General features: G+C 37.0%; 1 protein-coding gene across 6 annotated transcripts in view; it reads right to left on the reverse strand.

Annotated features, from left to right (window-relative positions):
• CACNA2D1 (calcium voltage-gated channel auxiliary subunit alpha2delta 1) overlaps nucleotides 1–18927 on the reverse strand; it is a 494545-nt gene that overhangs the window by 81925 nt on the left and 393693 nt on the right. For all 6 annotated transcript variants that reach the window (XM_061198476.1, XM_061198477.1, XM_061198475.1 and 3 more), the window contains 2 exons: nucleotides 5902–6060; nucleotides 979–1083 (listed from right to left, as the gene is read on the reverse strand). In XM_061198476.1, coding sequence (XP_061054459.1) covers nucleotides 979–1083; nucleotides 5902–6060 — 264 coding nt within the window. The remainder of the gene's footprint in view (nucleotides 1–978; nucleotides 1084–5901; nucleotides 6061–18927) is intronic.

The following is an 18927-nucleotide window of genomic DNA, read 5'->3' on the forward strand; positions in this document are numbered from 1 at the left end:
TTGTGAATAATTTGAAGTTATATGTATTGGGTTGGCCAAAAAGGTCGCTCGGTTAATATGTTGTTCAATAAAGTTCCTAGTGAAAATGAAAAATGTGTCTTTTATTTTTACTTAAAACTGAACGAACTTTTTGGCCAGCCCAATACGTCTATGTTTTCAACTCGAATCATTTTTAAAGTACCTAAGGGTGTTTCAAAGCGTCCCAGATTTTTCCATTAATACTCTACCCCATTATTCATAATATTTTGCCTGCCAAAATATATAACTTACGTATATTTACCTAAATGTATTAATATACATTTTTTTCTCTTTTTAATTCCTCAGACGCATATAAAACAATTCATTAGAGTTAATGACGAGTCACACCTCTCAAAATGGTAAAAATTTCAATTAAAAGCAAAGTAAATTGGCATTTTACCCTTCAGAGTCCCCTTGTGAAACATACAATTTCTGTTGAAATTTTGGAAACACAAGATATAGGTTATAATTTTTCATTACTTATTTATGGATCCTTAGCATTTTAAGAAACCAAGTTGAGAATCATTGATCTTTTATAAAATATGGAGAGTCAGTCAGAAAATTGAAATAAGCTGATAGTAGCAGTGCTAGAAAAAATAGTTACATTTGATATTTTCCACACTATCAGTAGGTTCAGCCACATGGGTGAACTTTCAAAACAGGTCTTTCTACAATACTTTCCTCTGCAGTAGAACAAACAAAGAAACAAATATATTCCTGTATAGGCTTCTATAAGTTCAAATTATTTTATTAATGAATTAGTCATAAGGTACTTATGAATCTCACAGAAGATATCTAACATTTAATTCAGTGATTAGCTTATAATCCATCTGTATGACTTTATAATCAGCACACTAATGTTTTAACCAAAAATGTCTTCCCTCACCACCCCTACCACTCTCTCTTTAAAAACCACCTAAATTACTATTAAATTTAAAACATTGGAAAAATTACACTCACTTTTTTGTCTTTGTTGTATTTGGTAAATATCTCCTGAGCTCTCTCTTCTCCTCCATCCGTGAACAACATGATAATCTTATTGCAGTTGGCTCTAGACACATTATACTGTTAAAAAAAATGTATATCATTCATAATAAAAGGTAGGGAGTATAAAAGTAATATGGAAAGAGCATGCACAGGTTGCAAGTAATGACTGAAGTATCTGCTCAATAAGTCAATTCTAAGAACCGGTTCCTGGATCAGGCCAGGCCTACGCATCCCTACACAGGGGCTCTGCCTCATTCCCAACACCCACGGGTCTCCCTTCCTTCAGGCTTCTGATCAAATGTCACCTTACCAGTGAGGACTTTCCTGACAACTTTACCCTCCCAGGCTGTATTTTTCTCCATAGCATTTCACATTCGTTTACATGCAGTATATATTTTATTTGTCTTTTTATTATTGGCTTCTCCCAATAGAATGTTAAATGCCAAAAGGGCATAAACTTGTGTCGTTTTTGTTCAGTGTTGTTTCCTTGCCTAGATGAATGCCTAGCACATAATAACCTCTCAGTGGTTAATTAATAAATGGGTTTTAAATTAATTAATGGCCATGATGTCAATTTTATACCCCTATAGTTTACACCATAAAGAAATAATATTAATAAAATGTGCATAACTTTTCACATATATTTTCAATCTATTCACAAACATTTGTTCCTCTCTTCCCTCCTTCATCTTACTTTATTCACTTTACGTTTCTGAAATTGCAGTGTTGATCCCTAATGCCCAGTGCTCTTTCATATCTTTGTAAATGTCGACACCTACTTCCAGAATATTCTCCTATCTGCTCGCAAGCAGCCACACATATTCTAATCATGAAAGACTCAATTCCAGTGGTAAATCCTTTCTTACACTTTCTTTAAGGTCCCCAAAGAGGTGGATTTAGGTAAACAATGGATTAGCATCAAAGGGCCATGAAAATGCACAATTAATTTAGAAAGCTGTATTTCTTTGAGGTCTGAAATTATAATCTCAGCCTTTCTACTGTTGTGAAATGTGTTTGTGAAAGTGTTGAGAATAAAAGATTCACACTGATTTATGAATGCTCAGCTTCTTCGAAAATGTCAACCCTCTAGTTCAGCAATATTCAAAGGAGATATAATGTGAGCCTAATTTGTAATTTTAAACCTCTAATGGCCACATTAAAGAAAGTAAAAAGAAATATCTGAAATTCTAATAACATATTTAACTCAGTCGTTCAAAAATGTTATCAATTCAACATCAAATCAATATAAAAGTTACTGAGATAATATACTTTTTTTTCTTTCATAGGAAGTACTAAAATTTCAATGTGTACTTGTAACACATTTCAGTTCAGACCAGGCACATTTCAAGTGTGCAACACCCACTTGTGATCATGGTTATCACACTGGACAGCACAGTCTTGGTCTTTAAGTGACTAATACATTTTTTAAAAAATCACTAATTCTCCTATAGTATTTAAGCTTATTGAAGGTCCCTATACCTATTTGTCAAAAAAGGTAAATCCCACTTCCTGTGGAAAAGTTAATGAAGACAACATTTTGCTTTACTGATGAAAAGATCCTGTTTCATATATTCTTACCTCGTTGACTAGGCCATTAGACCATGGGGAGTTAAGGCTTTTAACCAAGCATTGTGAAAACTCAAGTATTAACTAATACAATTTATCACATTCAAGCACCATTCTTATTTTTGAAGATAATTATCTGAAAATATGACCATACAAAAATTTACATATTTTATCATCAAAATAATTTTGTGAAAGATGTTGAAGTCCCTTAAACTAAAATTAGTTTCTCTGATGACTTGTGTTTTCTATTTGCGTATGTAAAATGGGCAAAATAATATTTACCTAAAGGACTGTCTCAGAAAAGTGATAAAGTTTTTAGAACAGAACTTGGTTTCATTTTTTGAAGTAGTGGAGGTATTATTATTATTATTATCACTAAATACAAGTATCAAAGTTACTTTTAGCACATTGAGTCTTGCTGATCTTTCGTAAGACACCCACAAAAAGAGGAACGCAGAAATGTGTTTTCAACATCATTCTTCCTCAGAACTTGTGGGAAAGCAGAGTCTATCTCAGCAATTTTTCATTGGGTTTGCAGCTATCTAAAGAATCACACAGTCACAACAAGTATACGTAACTGGCTTGGAAGGAACTAATCAAAGGAAAGAAATTGATTATGTCAATAAAAATACAACAGCTAGAGTTGGTAATCTACTTTAATATGGTATTTCATGACACACTGTTGTATCTCTGTGTGGCCAGTATGTAGCACAGCATCTATCATATGCACTCAATAAAATTTTTTTGGAAAAATGCATCTCAATATATTTGTCAGTATTTTATGAAATGCTAACTGAAGACTAATTCAAATCTTAATATCTAATTCTATTTGACAACTGGTTCAGTGATCTTAAGGGTAAACCTGGCCAGGACAAACAAAAGAGAAGGAATGGCATTGCATGATGCGAAAAAGACTAGAAGTGTCTGAAAGAGGTAACAGAACATGCCTCAGCTGAATAAGGCAAGCCATGGCATTTGGGAAAATTATTTTAAAATGAAGAACTGCAATATCTAAGGGACATGTGGAAAGCAAAACACATGAGGTTTACTATTGAGGACATATTAAAAATCATTTACAACTTTGGTAAAGGCAGTGGGAGAGGCCAACAGGAGTTAGATCATATTTTATCAGCAACTAATAATGAACGTGGGAGGTAACGTGGCCCCTCTACATGACTGCCTCTGAAATAGTACATTAGGCTTGAGACTCCTCCTCATCATTTCACAACGGAAACCTGAATAGGAGGGAATGAGTGAGGCCAGTTAACAACACTAAGAGGAATAATTAAAATGCCAAGATCTAGAAAACTTGATTATTGACTCAAGAGAAAAAATATAAAAACCTTTCACATTCCTTTACTACAGAAAGAATATATCCCACTCTAATGATCAATTACGCTTGAATTTCAAAGTTTTGAGTTTTCATTTTTTTATTAATAAACATACATTATTTAATAATCATATGTATTTTACCAAAGATAATTTCCCCTGAAAACTGCAGTGTGGAACTCCTTTGCTTTTCTACCTCCTTACTTGCTTATCTAATGGTATCTAAAAAAAATATCACTACCTCCAACTCCAAATAATTGAAAATTCTACTCTCACATTCCCTCTTTGTAGACTCCTGTGCCACCATCCACCTAGTTTTCCAGTTCAGAGAACTTGGAATCACCCCCTCCCCCTCCCTGCAACCCCTCCTACCCACCCAATCAGGTCACTCGCCTTAACATCTCTGCACATCTAGTCCAACACCAGGATTTCTACAATAGCTTCTTAACGTAGAACACTCGTCAGACCATGTCATTCTCCTACCACAAACTTTTCATTTGCTCCTACACACTTCATTTAAAGGCAGCTCATGGTCTTTCCTTTTCCATCACCTCTCCCCTACTGCTTATGGCCCAGCCATACCAATCCACCTGCAATTCTTTCAATGTGCATGACACCCCATGCTTCTGTGCCTTTGTTGATGCTGTTCATTTTATCTCCCTCACCACCTACCTAGATTCAACTCATTCTTCAAAATCCTGTTTTCAAGGAAGTGCAACAATTTTCTGACCTCCTTTGGGTAAGTTGAGCCCCCTTCCCCAAGCTGCTCCGAGCAAACACACCGTGAATACCCTGTAACAGCACTAACATGTTATATGAGAAATGATGATTTAGCATGTTATGCTCAACCTTCTTGAGAGCAAATGGTTTTGTTTATGTCTGGAATTTCAGCAATAGCACTGTGACAGGATAAATTGTGAGGCACTCAATAAATACTGGCTGAATGAACAAATCAACGAGTCATCACCCAATCAGAGATCTTGAAAACTGTTTAGAAGATTTACTTCGGGAACAACGAAATCAAGTTTGCAGAAAAGACCAAATATAAGGGCTTATTTAGTGACTCAGCAAATATGATAGGAATTATGTGCTGATTCTGTCCCAGCCACATGCTAGTTATTAATTAATTATAATACCAACTCAACAGCCTACAGTCTCATGTGCTTTTCTATGTGGTTTGCTATGCCCACAGATTCTGTGGACATTCTTTACACAACCCCAGTTAGGAAACCAAGGCAGAGAGATGTTAGGTCCATACTCTGAACCATTGCAATAATATTGCTTCAGAAGAGATACAAACCTGAATGATAGCTCCTGCTTTCAAGTAGTTCAAATGAAACAGACAACACGGCCATTTGAAAATACTAGTCCGCAGTGTGAGATTCATGTTATAATATTGTTATGATATGGGACAGGGAGTAGGTGTGCCAGAGTCTAAAAGCCTAACTATAGACATCGATGATTCATTCAAGGGAATTTTCTCTTTGGAAGGAATTTCTGCTCTTCCTGTCTACCTTGATGTTAACCATTTGGACCTTTCTGTACATTTAGGAACAACTTGAAGACTCAAACTAGATGTTTAAAACTGAAATATTTCCAGAAACCATTTGATGATTGAGAGCACAAGTTTCCAAATAAATACAGTACTAATTGAGATAAGACAAAAGAGATGATATTCTAAATGTGCCAACTAAGTTTCCAGTGCTTCTTCAAAATTAAATAATTACCTTACAAATGTATTTTTTAAACATAGTTTGAAAAAAGAGAGTAGAAGAAAAGATCTAAAAGAAAAAGAAAATCTACATTTTGTATACCTTCTGAATTTTGGATTTAAAAATTAAAAAAGTTCAAACATTTCTACTTCCTAGACACATCTGCTTTCTAAATGAATGAAAAACAGAACTGTTATCTAACCCTACAGAGCTGCAACTACCAGGATATTGAAATTCAGATCCTACAATTCAATAATAAAAGACAAAAGGGGGTAGAATTAATACTTACATTAAGCAGCTGTTCAAAAGCAAAACTAAAGCCCTTCTTATAATCTGTGATTCCTTTCGCTGTGATATTATTCACTGCATCTTTCAGCACTTTCTTATTTCTTACATTTGCTTGGACGAGGTGCTGAAAACAGCTTACATCCTGGGCATTGCTGTTAAACTGCAAAAGATAAAAAGGTAAATGTATAAACCAACATTAAAATCAATCATGTAATTTTTACTGAATTTGTGTTATACTTCTCAATCCTTCTGCATTGCTTTCTCTTTCAAAAAGAAAAGTGAGTAGATTGGTAACAGAAGTGCACTAAAGATCAAACAGTAATTTTCATCCACGCCCCAACCCCTACTGTATTAGCCTGTCGCTTATTGACACTTTCCTGAACCTAGCTTGGTTTCCCTGATTATAAATTTGGGATTTGAGTTATGTGAGGTCCCTCCCAGCTCTCAAATTTTATGAGCATTTAGATTACAAAAAAAAAAAAAACCACACAAAACTCTCAACAAACAATGAAATATATTCAGAATGCAGAAATGATATGATGATGCCTGCACAGAATACAGGGAGAAACTGAGCATTTTACTTGCCTCGCATGAGGAAACGCTAAATGGAAAAGTGGTACACAGAATGACAGGAACAGATGTTTAGTAAATTTGAAATTTGATGGTAGTCTTTCCATGGGGGTTAAAACAGGAAAGTAATCTGAAAGACTCAAGAACAACGAGTGGTCTTTCAGAACTATCACTCTAGAGGTTATATAGGGAATGCAGTGGAATCACAGAGGCAAGAGAAAGGGCAAGCAGGTCATGGCAGAGTTACTACTGTGAGTGATAAGGGCCTGAACAACAAAGAGTCTGTAGGAGGAGAAAACAAACTCCAATAATATCTGCCCCAAATTGAAAATTTAAGAATGATCACCAAAGTAATTTCAGCAACCGTATAAAAAGTATTCACACAGTTCACTGGATATTTCCAAAAAGATAAGAATAGGACTCCAGCAAGAAGATCAGGGCGCTAAAATGAATGGGATCGTCCTATCATTTATTAACTCTGCTATGTGTACAAGCCCCTTAGGCTCCTGGGGCCTAGATTGTCACATCTGCAAAATGAGAATGATAATAAAAACATACTTGCTAAAAGGAAAGGGGCTGGCCACATCAAATGTTGAAGACATTCTCAGATCAAAAGCACATAATGATTTTAATAGGTGGATCACAAGCCAAAATATATATTTACATAAGTGATTATCTATTCTCGTAAATATAATGCATCATTCTTTTTTCTCTGAAGATCCCTGAAGCCTAGTGATAAGGTACACTGTACAATTCATCAATCCATTAAGCAAATATTCATTGGCGGCCTGTTATATGTCCAGAGCTGTGGTAGGTGAGAGCTCTGTGCCTTCAGACATGAGGTAAATTATGCACACACACATATATATGTATGTAAGCACTTATACGTGTTTACTTTGTGCTGCATTGACTATTTGCTCTACAAATACTAATCATTTCCTCTTTGGAAATGCGCTGCAAGTAAGTAGTATTATTACCCATGAGAAACCTTAAGCATAGTTAAATGACTTGTCCATAGTCACGTAACAAATAAGTAATAGAGAGTCAGGATTCAGACTAGCACTGTAGCAAGAGTCTGGGATTTTAACTACTCCCGCAGTGCCCCTCAATATACTACAATAAATCATGATGAGTTATGTAAAGCAATATAATCCTAATCTCTAAGAGATAATATCTGGAGAATGGGTTCTGATTCAGACTGTAAGCAGTTCGGGGGAAAATTCCCTAAGAAATGGCATTTCCTGTGATTCCACAGAAATGTTTCCTTGAAGACTATGGAGGAAGAACATTCCAGGCAGATAGAACAACACGTAAAAAGGCCCTGCTGTGACAAAAAGAAAAGAAGCCTCTTAGGGAAACATAAAGATGGAGAGTTTAGCTCAGTTTCACATGAGGACTAATGACATGAAATGAGCCCAGGGACGGAGGCAGGTTCTAATGGCAATGCTAAACAATTAGGCATGTATTCTCTGTCGAACGGCCAGTCACGAAAGGTTTTAAGCCAAATGCAAAATAATTTAATCTAGAACTTTAACAGCTCGCTTAGGAATTGGATGTAAGGTGAGCAAAATTCAAAGGATGGAAAATAATTAGGAGGCTATTGCGGTAACCCAGCTGAACAGACAAAGTGGCTTTGTTATTCATGGAGATGGTCTGAAAAGAGGGGTTCAAAACCTATTTTGGAGAAAGAATCACTAGCCTGTGATGGTGCACTGGGTCTGCGTTGAGTAAGAAGAGAATTCTGACATGGGCATCTGCGTGGCTGGAGGAGGGACGGGTTCAGGGACACTTGAGGATTAGGGGAGAGAAGCACACAGTTCAAGTGCGGGTGAGACTTCAGTATGTGAGATACGCAAATGAAGATGTCAAGAAATCATAACGTTGAAAGCAAGAGGCTCAGAAGAAGTCTTGATTAAATATAAAAAACACGGAAAGCTTCAGCAGAGAAATCTGGTTTAAAACCATGTGAATAAAAGTGAAGCAGAGGAGGGGTCCCTGAGAAAACTGAGCAGGAGTAAGATCCCCTGGAGGCAGGAAGGAAGTCAGGAGACTGGACTGTCTTAGATGATGAGAGGAAAACAGTCTCAAGAAGAACACACTGCGGGGCAGAGACAGGAAAGATGAGGGCTTAAAAGCACCCACTGCACTCATCCGCGTTACACAGGCAGCGTCTGGAGGGCGGGGCAGGAACCCGATGGAGCGCGCCGAACAATGGGAGGGATTAGCCCGTGCAGAGGCAAGTCTTCAGAGCACCTCGGCTGGGAGGCAGAGAATTAACAGGGTGGTCCCTGAAGGGGTGGACTGGGGTCGAGGAGAGGCTTCTTTAAAGTGAAGGGTCACTAGAGCAAGAGAGGATTTATCTTGAAGAGAGAAGGAAGAAAACTGTGCAGGCAACAGAACAGAGGTGAAAAACGAAGCTCTTGTGAAGATGGGGAAGGACGGGATACAGATGCTCCTAGAGGAACAAGCCTGTAAGAAACCATGTATCCACTTCATTGTTCTGGGAAAGAAGAGCGAGGGCTGAGTCCCGCCGCTGGGTGTACAGAGATTTGGTGTGGGGAAATGATATTATTGCCTGTGGCTTTTGTCTCCACTGGACCATGAAGCAAGGTCATCAGGATAAAGTAAAACAGGAGGTGGAAGGTTTGGAGAGAGTATAGATAAAACAGGAAGCAAAATGTCTTGCAAAGATAAATACTGAGTTCTTTCTCACTTTTACTTTGAACATTACTTTTGGGTACATCATATATATGAGAACAAAGCTCCAATATACTTGTTTTCAATAAAGTCAATCATTGAAAAATCAGTATCTTCAGATCCGAATCCCACTGCCTCTTCCCCCGCCCCCCATTATTTGATAATCTGACACAATCTTATGCTACACATCCCGTTTTAAAAGAAAAAGAATGTGAGAATTCCCCTGTTAGAAAGTAAAAAAATAAAGTAAAAATAAAAAATGGATTGCCAATACATTAACGGTAAAACATCTGACCTTAAAGAATCATTAGAAATGATTACAGGAAATGTTATTATGTGATTTAATTAAATCATGAAACTTGATAAAATTACAAGTTATGCAGAAAATGAACACTGAATCATGTATTGCCCGGAGTCTTTCGGTTGGCCTTAACCTGCTTTTAACACAGAAGAGTGAAGCATCTCATTAAGTCACTTTAATACAAACTGATTAAATGTAAATTCAATTCATTAAATACAAATTCAGCGGTGTATAACAGAAATACTACAATTATACTCATAACAAAACTCATAAATAATGCAGAGAAAGGAATAACTCACAAAGTATAAGTCCCTATGGCAAATCTTATTCCCCAAGAAAGGAATGAGAAATGTGAAAAGTTCTGACTTAGGTAAGTATATATTTCACAGACATCTTAGACTCACTTGCTTTTAGAATAGAAAAAAAAAAAAAAAGAACAGATTTACTTTCACGAACTGAAATTACAGTCTTTGGTGACATGTGTCCTGACTGTAATTTATAAACTACATATTTAATACATTAACCACCACTTAGGGCAAAAGTCTAATAATATAGCATTATACAGCTTTGAAATACTACATGGTGACTGAAAATAGATTTAAGGAGTCCTGCTTTTGTAATCTCTTAAGAAAATACTTTTAAATATGTATACTTAACTAATCCTACAGAGCCCCAAATCCAAACTAACATCGCGCTCATTCCTTTCCCAATCCCAGAAAATTCAACCAAGTAGGTCCCTTATCAGAAATGCTGAGAAAAATCTCTGCTAGCACGCTGAGACAGGAAGGTGTGTGGGTTAACGTGAGCATCTGGGGTAGCAATGAGGAGGGATTTCTACCTCTGCCCCAGCATTTGAACATTCTTTTGCTTTCCTCTTCCACATACCCTGCTCCTTCCGCCTACAACACTTGTTGTCCCACTTACCTCAACATTCTTTCCTTATAAAAGGCTTTCATGATCTTCCCTGACTAGGTCAAATCACCCCATTAAAAGTTTCATAGGCCTAGATATATCTTTTTTATGGACTACATCACAGTCATAATTCTATATTTCTTTGTATGATATCTTTATAGACTCTTTGACTGGATTAAAAGCCATGGCCAAAAAAGAAAATAGCCATCCCACCACTGTACTTGACATATTAACAGGTATCCATATAATTGGTGTACAATAAACATACAAAATAAATATTTACTGAATGAATGTATGGAGTTTAAGAAAATTAGAAGACAGTGCACAAATACTGATCAATAATTTAGCTAAAGCCTTCTAAGTATAGAACCTGTATTTTAGTTCTGCAATATCTTGTTAAATTTGTACATTTAAAAATATAAATACTCTGTCCAAAAAGACACTATTAAAATATCCAAATGAAGATGTATGCAGAACACCTAGCATGGAGCCCGGCACATAGTAAATGTTAAATCAACTGCAACTCTATTGTTTTTTTTAAATTTTATTTATTTTATTTATTTATTTTTGGCTGTGTTGGGTCTTTGTTGCTGCACGCGGGCTTTCTCTAGTTGCGGTGCGCGGGCTTCTCATTGCGGTGGCTTCTCTTGGTGCGGAGCACGGGCTCTAGGCGTGTGGGCTTCAGTAGTTGCAGCACGTGGGCTCAGTAGTTGTGGCTCACGGGCTCTAGAGCGCAGGCTCAGTAGTTGTGGCGCACGGGCTTAGTTGCTCCGCGGCATGTGGGATCTTCCCGGACCAGGGCTCGAACCCGTGTCCCCTGCTTTGGCAGGCGGATTCTTAACCACTGCGCCACCAGGGAAGCCCCAACTCTATTGTTTTAAAAATTATTTTAGTAAAAACATTAGTATACTTCATAAGAAATAAGAATAGATTCCTAGATTCATGAGAAAGATTCATATAAACAATATCAGCTTTAGTGACCCTTAAATAAAGTTCACTACTGGGATGGTACAGGTGGCCCTCAAACATTAGTTTAGTTCTTGAAACAGTCTCTGGGAATAACCATGAACAGTAAATTTCAATGCCTCCAATGAACCTTCCTATTAAATATCACAATCAAGTACACGTATCAAATTAAAAGATAATTTAAGACCCAAACAAATTGTTAATTTCTCAAATGAAATAACTTAAACTCTTGGTTTTGTAAAGGCAAGGTCTATTTTTTGTTCTGATGTCCTGTGCCGAATAAGAAATCATCCACAAAATATTTCTGAGAGAGGAGGCTCTGCTGCTCATTGGATTAACCTGAGATACAAACACTGAAATGCTGACATTGCCTTGATATACACAAGTCTAAGAGGCATCAAGTTCCTGAAAAGCAACCTTGTCTAGAAATGGCACCTATAATACACCTTCATGGAGTACCAAGGCTCCCACTGAAGAGATTGGTGGGCTCAAGTAGTTTTGCCCTAGACGGTTGAAGAATTAAAGGCAAAATAAATCCAAAGGTGATGTTCTTCCACTTGGAACTGCAGAGAAAAAGTGGCCCATTTAATCTTTGTCTGACCACTCAGTATGTCCTTAATTTCCACTCCCTCACCTCATTCATGTATTTCAAACTCTATTTGTTTTTTTGCCATGAAAAAGAAATACAGTGTAAAATTATGGGCTCACGCTGTGTAGATGATCAGCAAAAACAACTCAAATTCAGACTGGCCTGCTTTGGAACATGGGTATTTTTTTAAATTATAAAATATAAGTAAACTACTTTACATAATTAACTACTGTAAATAATTTATATAACAAATTTATATTATATAAAGTAATTTAAATGGATTATCTAAGTTAAATAAACTGCAAACAATTTTGCATATCAGGCAGTAGTTACGAATTGTGGTATCAGAAGCGATCTACATTTTGGACACCAGATGGCAATGAAGGAAAATAAAAGGAAAGTGAACAGAGGCTGTGATCTTCAAAATCTTGGTTGCTTTATTCCTACTAAAATACTTGTTATTTATTTTGATTTTCCCATTTTTCATAGGAAACTAGGAAATATTATAAAGAAACAAAATGGTTATTCTAAAATCCAGAGAAAATAGCTTATAGCATTTACCCGCATGCATATGTACATATTCCTAGTTAAGAATGATTTTAAGGTTTTTATCTATTGCCAAATTACTTTCCAGATATATTGAGCCAATTTAAATATGTGTGAGAGTCTCACTTCACTCTCAGACACACATTTTTATTTGCTAAACTGTAATTTAAAATAATATTTCAATATTCAATAATTACTTGAATTCCTCAGTGGTTAATGAAGTGAAAGTTTTTCTCACATATTAATTGTCATATAAACCTGTGAATTGTAAGTCCTATTTTTTCCAGTTTGTTGCTTACCTTCTAGTTTTAACTTTTGATCCTGTTCTTTATGATTTCTTAAAATATTTTTATGCTTAGAAAACCATCCACTATTCAGGTAAATAAACATCTACAGTTTCTACTAATATTTGATGGTTTTGTTTGCTTGTTTTACATTTGGTGTTTAGTCATGGTGGAAATTATTTTCCCCAATAGTACGAGGGGACAATTAGATTAAGCAATTTTTTTCAAATAGCCAATTTTCCCTTTTATTGAATAATTATTGGCTCCTGATCCACTGTGTATAATAAATTAAGATTATGGATACATTTCCTTTACTATTTGGATACATATTCCTTTCCTGTTCCCATTATTTCACCAGCTTCTTACTTTTTAATATTAATAATAAAAATATTAGCTAACATGTACTGAAAATCACAGCTATGCCAATCTAAGAACATCACATGTATTAATTCACTTAACCTTGACCAAGCTTAAAGTCTTAGCTGTAATATGGTTTCCCTTATACAGTTGAGGAAATGAGGCTTAGAGTGTCAAGGAAAGTGCTCAGAGTCAGTCAACAACCGAGGTCAGGACTCTACTTCAAACCCAAACCCCTGAAGCTCTGCTCCATGGTGTCTAATCACTTTTAATTTATGCCAGAAGAATAAGCTGCCATACTCTGTCACGCTACTTTTTCCACCACTATTTTCCTATTGAACTTCAGAACTGTCTTTTGTCAAATTAAAACCACATTTACCAATAATTTGGGGACAAACTGGTATCTTCACATGAGTCAGCTTTTCATTCCAGGAAGAATTATTCATCAATTCCACATTTATTACTGTTCCTCCATTTCAACTCTTATACATATATCTCATATACTCTTTTCTCTTTCTTAAACTTCAAGTCCTAATGAGATCAATCAAGATGGCAGAGTAAGAGGATGTGAAGCTTACCTCCCCCCACAAACATATCAAAAATACATCAACATGTAGAACAATTCTCACTGAAAACTAACTGGAAACTGTCATCAGGACTCCTGTACAACCAAGGCTGTCAGAAAGATACATATGTAATTGGGTAGGAAGGGAAGAAAAGTGATTGGGTCAGGACCTGTGCCCCTGGGAGGGGACTCAAAGGAAAAGGGAGATTCCACAGACGGAGACCCTCCGTGGGGAGCGTGCGGTGTGAGCCACAGATGGGGTAGCCCAGTACCGGTGTCCTGCACGGGGCGGATGAGACCCTCTGGCTGGTGGGAGGACCTCTGCAATGACCAGGAGGGCTGCGGGTAGCCTGGACGTCACTTGTGAGGGGTGCATGCATGCGCTGGCTTGCTCCCAAATCAGGGTGAAGAGAAGACTACTCTGGCGGCTGCTGGTGGCCCATGACCACCTTGCTGCCTGCCTCAGCCCGAGCTGAGAGAACGCCCTGGCCCCGCTCATTCCATGTCACAATGCGGCACTGGTTCTGGGGTGGCCACAACTGGGAAGAAGATTCAACACAGGGACACGGAGGCGACGCCATCCCAGGGCAGAGCCTGGGTGGACTGACAGTGGCCATTGTTGGCATTTACTCAAGCAGCGCCTCAGAAGAAGCCCAGATTTCTGATGGCAGCTGCTCCATCACAGCTCATGCCCCAATATATGCTGGGAGTCCATACGGGCCCTGCCTGCCCTGCGGTGTGGCTCTACCACAGAGTGGGGGCAGCAGAGTCTTAGGGCTGTGGTCAGCTGTGAGGGACAAAAGGCACTGGCACCCAAGGCTGTGTCTGAGCAGAGCAAGGGAAACAACTGCGGGCACCTGAAGGGACAGCTCATCTGAGACAGCTCAGACTCCTGTCTGTGGACAACATGAGCCAAGAGCTCACATGGGCCCCCCTGGCTTCAGCACTCCCCCACTCTGGGGCAAGGATCCCATTTTTGCGGAGAAAGGAAAAGACAAACTTAAAGAGAACAGGACCAACTCAGGCCTGACCATCAAGGCTTTTGCTCCAGCAACTTGGGATCAGACCCCCCCCCCCCCACAACAGGGCAGTGATGGCCCCTGAGCAGAGGGTAAGTCTTGCCTCACACCCAGCTTCAGCTTTAGCCCCTCTGTGTGCAGTCCCACCCCCTACCAGGGTGACAGATGCCAGCACATCCTGAAGAAAGATGTTACTTGCATCCACGTCAAATCCAGCTCTCCCACCAAAGGCACTGGGCACATGCAGTCTGTACAGGGACACTCTCACATAAGCACACACATTTAAAACTGCAATAGGTAACTGCTTCACCTAAATTCATAGAGGCAGAGAAATTTAAGCAAAATTAAAAGGCAGAGGAACTTCTCTCAATTAGAAGAACAAAAGAAAATCCCTGAAAAAAAGAACTAATGAAACAGGAATAATTTTCCAGATAAAGAATTCAAAGCATTGGTAATAAAAATGTTAACTGAATTAGGGGAAAGCATAGATGAACACAGTGAAAACTTTAACAGAGAACTAGAAAATACTACAAAGATCCAATCAAAAATAAAGAATTCAGTAACTGGAGAAAACAAACAAAAAAACCCAACACACTATAAGGAATGAGTAGCAGATCAAGTGATACAGAAGAATGCATAAGTGATCTGGAAGACAGAATAATGGAAATCACCCAAACAGAACAGCAAAGAGAAAAACAAATTTAAAAACATGAAAACATTTTAAGAGATCGCTGGAACAACAAGTATACCAACATTTGCATTATAGGGGTCCCAGAAGGAGAAGAGAGAGAAAAGGGTATTTAAAATGTATTTGAGGAAACTACAGCTGACAACTACCCCAACCTGAAGAAAGAAACAGATATCCAGAAGCACAGAGAGTCCCAAACAAGATGAACCCAAACAGACCCACACCAAGACACATCATAAGAAAAATGGCAAAAGTTAAAGTGAGAATTCTAAAGGCAATGAGAGAAAAACAAAGAGTCATACAAGGGAATCCACATAAGGCTATCACCTGATTTCTCTGCAGAAACTCTGCAGGTCGAAAGAGAGTGGCATGATATATTCAAGGTCCTTAAAGGGAAAAACCTGCAACCTAGGATACTTTACACAACAAGATTATAATTTAGAACAGAAGAAGAAATAAAGAACTTCGCAGACAAGCAAAAACTAAAAGAGTCCATCAATACTAAACATACCCTGAAAGAAATGTTACAAGGTCTTCTCTAAGTGAAAAAGAAGTAAGAATCTATATGAAAGGGGAAATCCCACTATGAAATGCAAATATATTGCACATATTGAGGATCAACCACTTAAATACGCCAGTATGAAGATTCAAGGACAAAACATTGTAAAAGAACCATAACTACAGTAAACAAGGGATGAACATGAAGATGCAAAATATGACATCAAAAACACAGTATGTGGGCGAGGGGAGTAAAATGTAGATCTTTTAGAACGTGTTTGAACTTAAATGACTATCAATTTAAAACAACTAGATACAGTTATAGGTCAACATGTATGAACCCCATAATAACCATAAATCGAAAACCAACAATAGACGTAGAAAAAAAAAAAAAAAGGAACACAAGCATACTACTAAAGAAAATCATCAAACCACAAGCGAAGAAGCAAAAAGAAAAAGGAATGAACAGAGAAGAACTATAAAAAAATACCAGACAAGAAGTAATAAAACAGCAATAAGTACATACCTACCAATAATTACTTTAAATGTACATTTAATCCAACAATGCATAAAAAAGATAATACACCATGATCAAGTTGGATTTATTCCATGGTACAAGGATGGCTCAACATATGGAAATCAATCAATTTGATAGACCACATTAACAAAAGGAAAGACAAAAACCACATGATCATCTCAATAGATGCAGAAAAAGCAGTTGACAAAATTCATCATCCATTCATGATATAAACTCTCATCAAAGTGGGTACAGAGGGAAAATATCTCAACATAATAAAGGCCATTTATGACAAATTCACAGTCAGTATAATATTCAATGGTGGGAAGGTAAATTTGTGTAGCCACTATGGAAAACAGTATGGAGGTTCCTAAAACACTAAAAATAGAACTACTATATGATTCAGTAATTCCACTCCTGGGTATATATCCAGAAAAAACAAAAACACTAATTCTAACTGATACATGCACCTCAATGTTCATCGTAGCACTGTTTATCATAGCCAAGAGACAGAAGCAACCCAAGTGTCAATAAACAGACAAATATATAAAGAAGATGTGGTATATATTTACAATGGAATATTACTCAGCCATAAAACAATGAAAATACGCCATTTGCAGCAACGTGGATGAACCTAGAGAATATTATGCATAGTGATGTAAGTCAGAGAAAGACATATACCATACGATATCACTTATGTGTGGAATCTAAGAAAGAAAACAAATGAATGTAAAGAGTAAAACAGAAATAGACTCACAGATATAGAAAACAAACTAGTGGTTACCAGTAGGAAGAGGGAAGGAGAAGGGACAAGATAGGGGTATGGGATTAAGAGGTACATACTACTGTGTATAAAGTAGATAAGCAAGAGGGATATATTGTACAGCACAGGGAATTATAGCCATTATCTTGTAATAACTTCTAATGGAGTATAATCTGTAAAAATACTGAATCACTATGCTGTATACCCAAAACTGGTAAAATATTTTAAATCAAAGATACTTCAATAAAAATAAATAAATAAAATAAAATAAAATGCAGGTCCTAAATATATTAGTAAAAGTACTGCTAGGTAATTCATGGCTTTTGCTAATATTGCGAATGTGATTTTAATTTCTATTATTAATCCTTGTTCAGCGAAAACCAGACATGTGGCCACCCTTCCATGGTTAGAGGTGCCACAAGTATCTTTGCTAATAGCACTCTGGGACTTCATCACTCCTGTCCTCAAATTGATGTTGCTGTCCCCTAACATTGGCTGCTGGCTTACAGTTTCCTTAGCCTATAGAAAAAAATTTTTAATAAAGAATTGACCATTTTTTAATTCAGTTTAGGAAAACCAGGTCTAGTCCAGGCCCTGCCTGTAATAAGCACCCACAGTCATGGCTGATACAATTATCTCCTCTGAGCTTCTGGTTTTTCTTTCTGAAATAAAAGCCTTTGCTAGATCACTTGGAAAGCCCCTCGAATTCTAAAATCATATTTATATATGATAATTTTAACTATGATGGAAAAATTACATAAATGCATAGGAATAATAAATTCTGTATATACCAAAAGAAAATGGCATCAGTAAAAAGTGAAAATATTGAGAACATTACTAAGACACAATTTATGTTTGCCTCTAATTATAAATCATGGCCCATCAAAACTTCTGATAAATGTTGTCATTTTTAAACAAATATTCCCATTAACTTGAATCATGACATGCCCAAAATTCAGTCTGTTGACTTTTGTCAAAAACTTGAAAGAATTTCTGAGTAAGTCCCAAGTATCTTTTTAAATATATTCTATTTACATGTTGGTACAGAAAACTTTTAAACCTCTCTAAATATAGGCATTTATAAGAATTTCAAGCAATTGAGAGTGTGCTACTCTTTTGCTTCAGAATTAATTTGTATTTAGCTTCCTTGCTCATAACAACTTGATATTTATATTTTCTCAACCATCTTTTAATCAACCAGTGTGCAATTCTGATTCCAGAGCACTCATCCAACTAGAAATATGGGCAGCTTTCTCTCCATCATTCTCGAGATATAATAATTGTATCAGTATTATTCCTAATATAAGTATTTTTCTCATAGCCCTGTGGAAATTTGCGTGCCAGCTCCCAAAGATGAAGCTTTACTGAAATGACCAAATGATCACATACTCTATGATCACTTCCTCTTCACCCACACTGTGATGCAGAGCTGATCAATATGTTTAATATTTTCATGGTACATGAAGCTGAGTACTTGGAACATCTTCCCTAATTGAAAAAAGAACATTTGTGATGATGGCTGGCTTTGCCTAAAGAACACAATGAGCAAGATACACACACCTAATGTGTTTGCAGAGTAGAGATACTGTCATACAGACAATATGAGTGAGAATGACTCTGGTCACTTAAAACACAAAGGTATTTTATCACTGACTGAAATTTGTTATAAAATGACATCTATACAGCACTCTCCCCGCCGCCCCAGCAAACTTTACTGTTGTCTTATTTTAAGAAATGGCCACGGCCACCCCATCC

This window comes from Eubalaena glacialis, chromosome 8, assembly GCF_028564815.1.
Source record: "Eubalaena glacialis isolate mEubGla1 chromosome 8, mEubGla1.1.hap2.+ XY, whole genome shotgun sequence".
NCBI lineage: Eukaryota > Metazoa > Chordata > Mammalia > Artiodactyla > Balaenidae > Eubalaena > Eubalaena glacialis.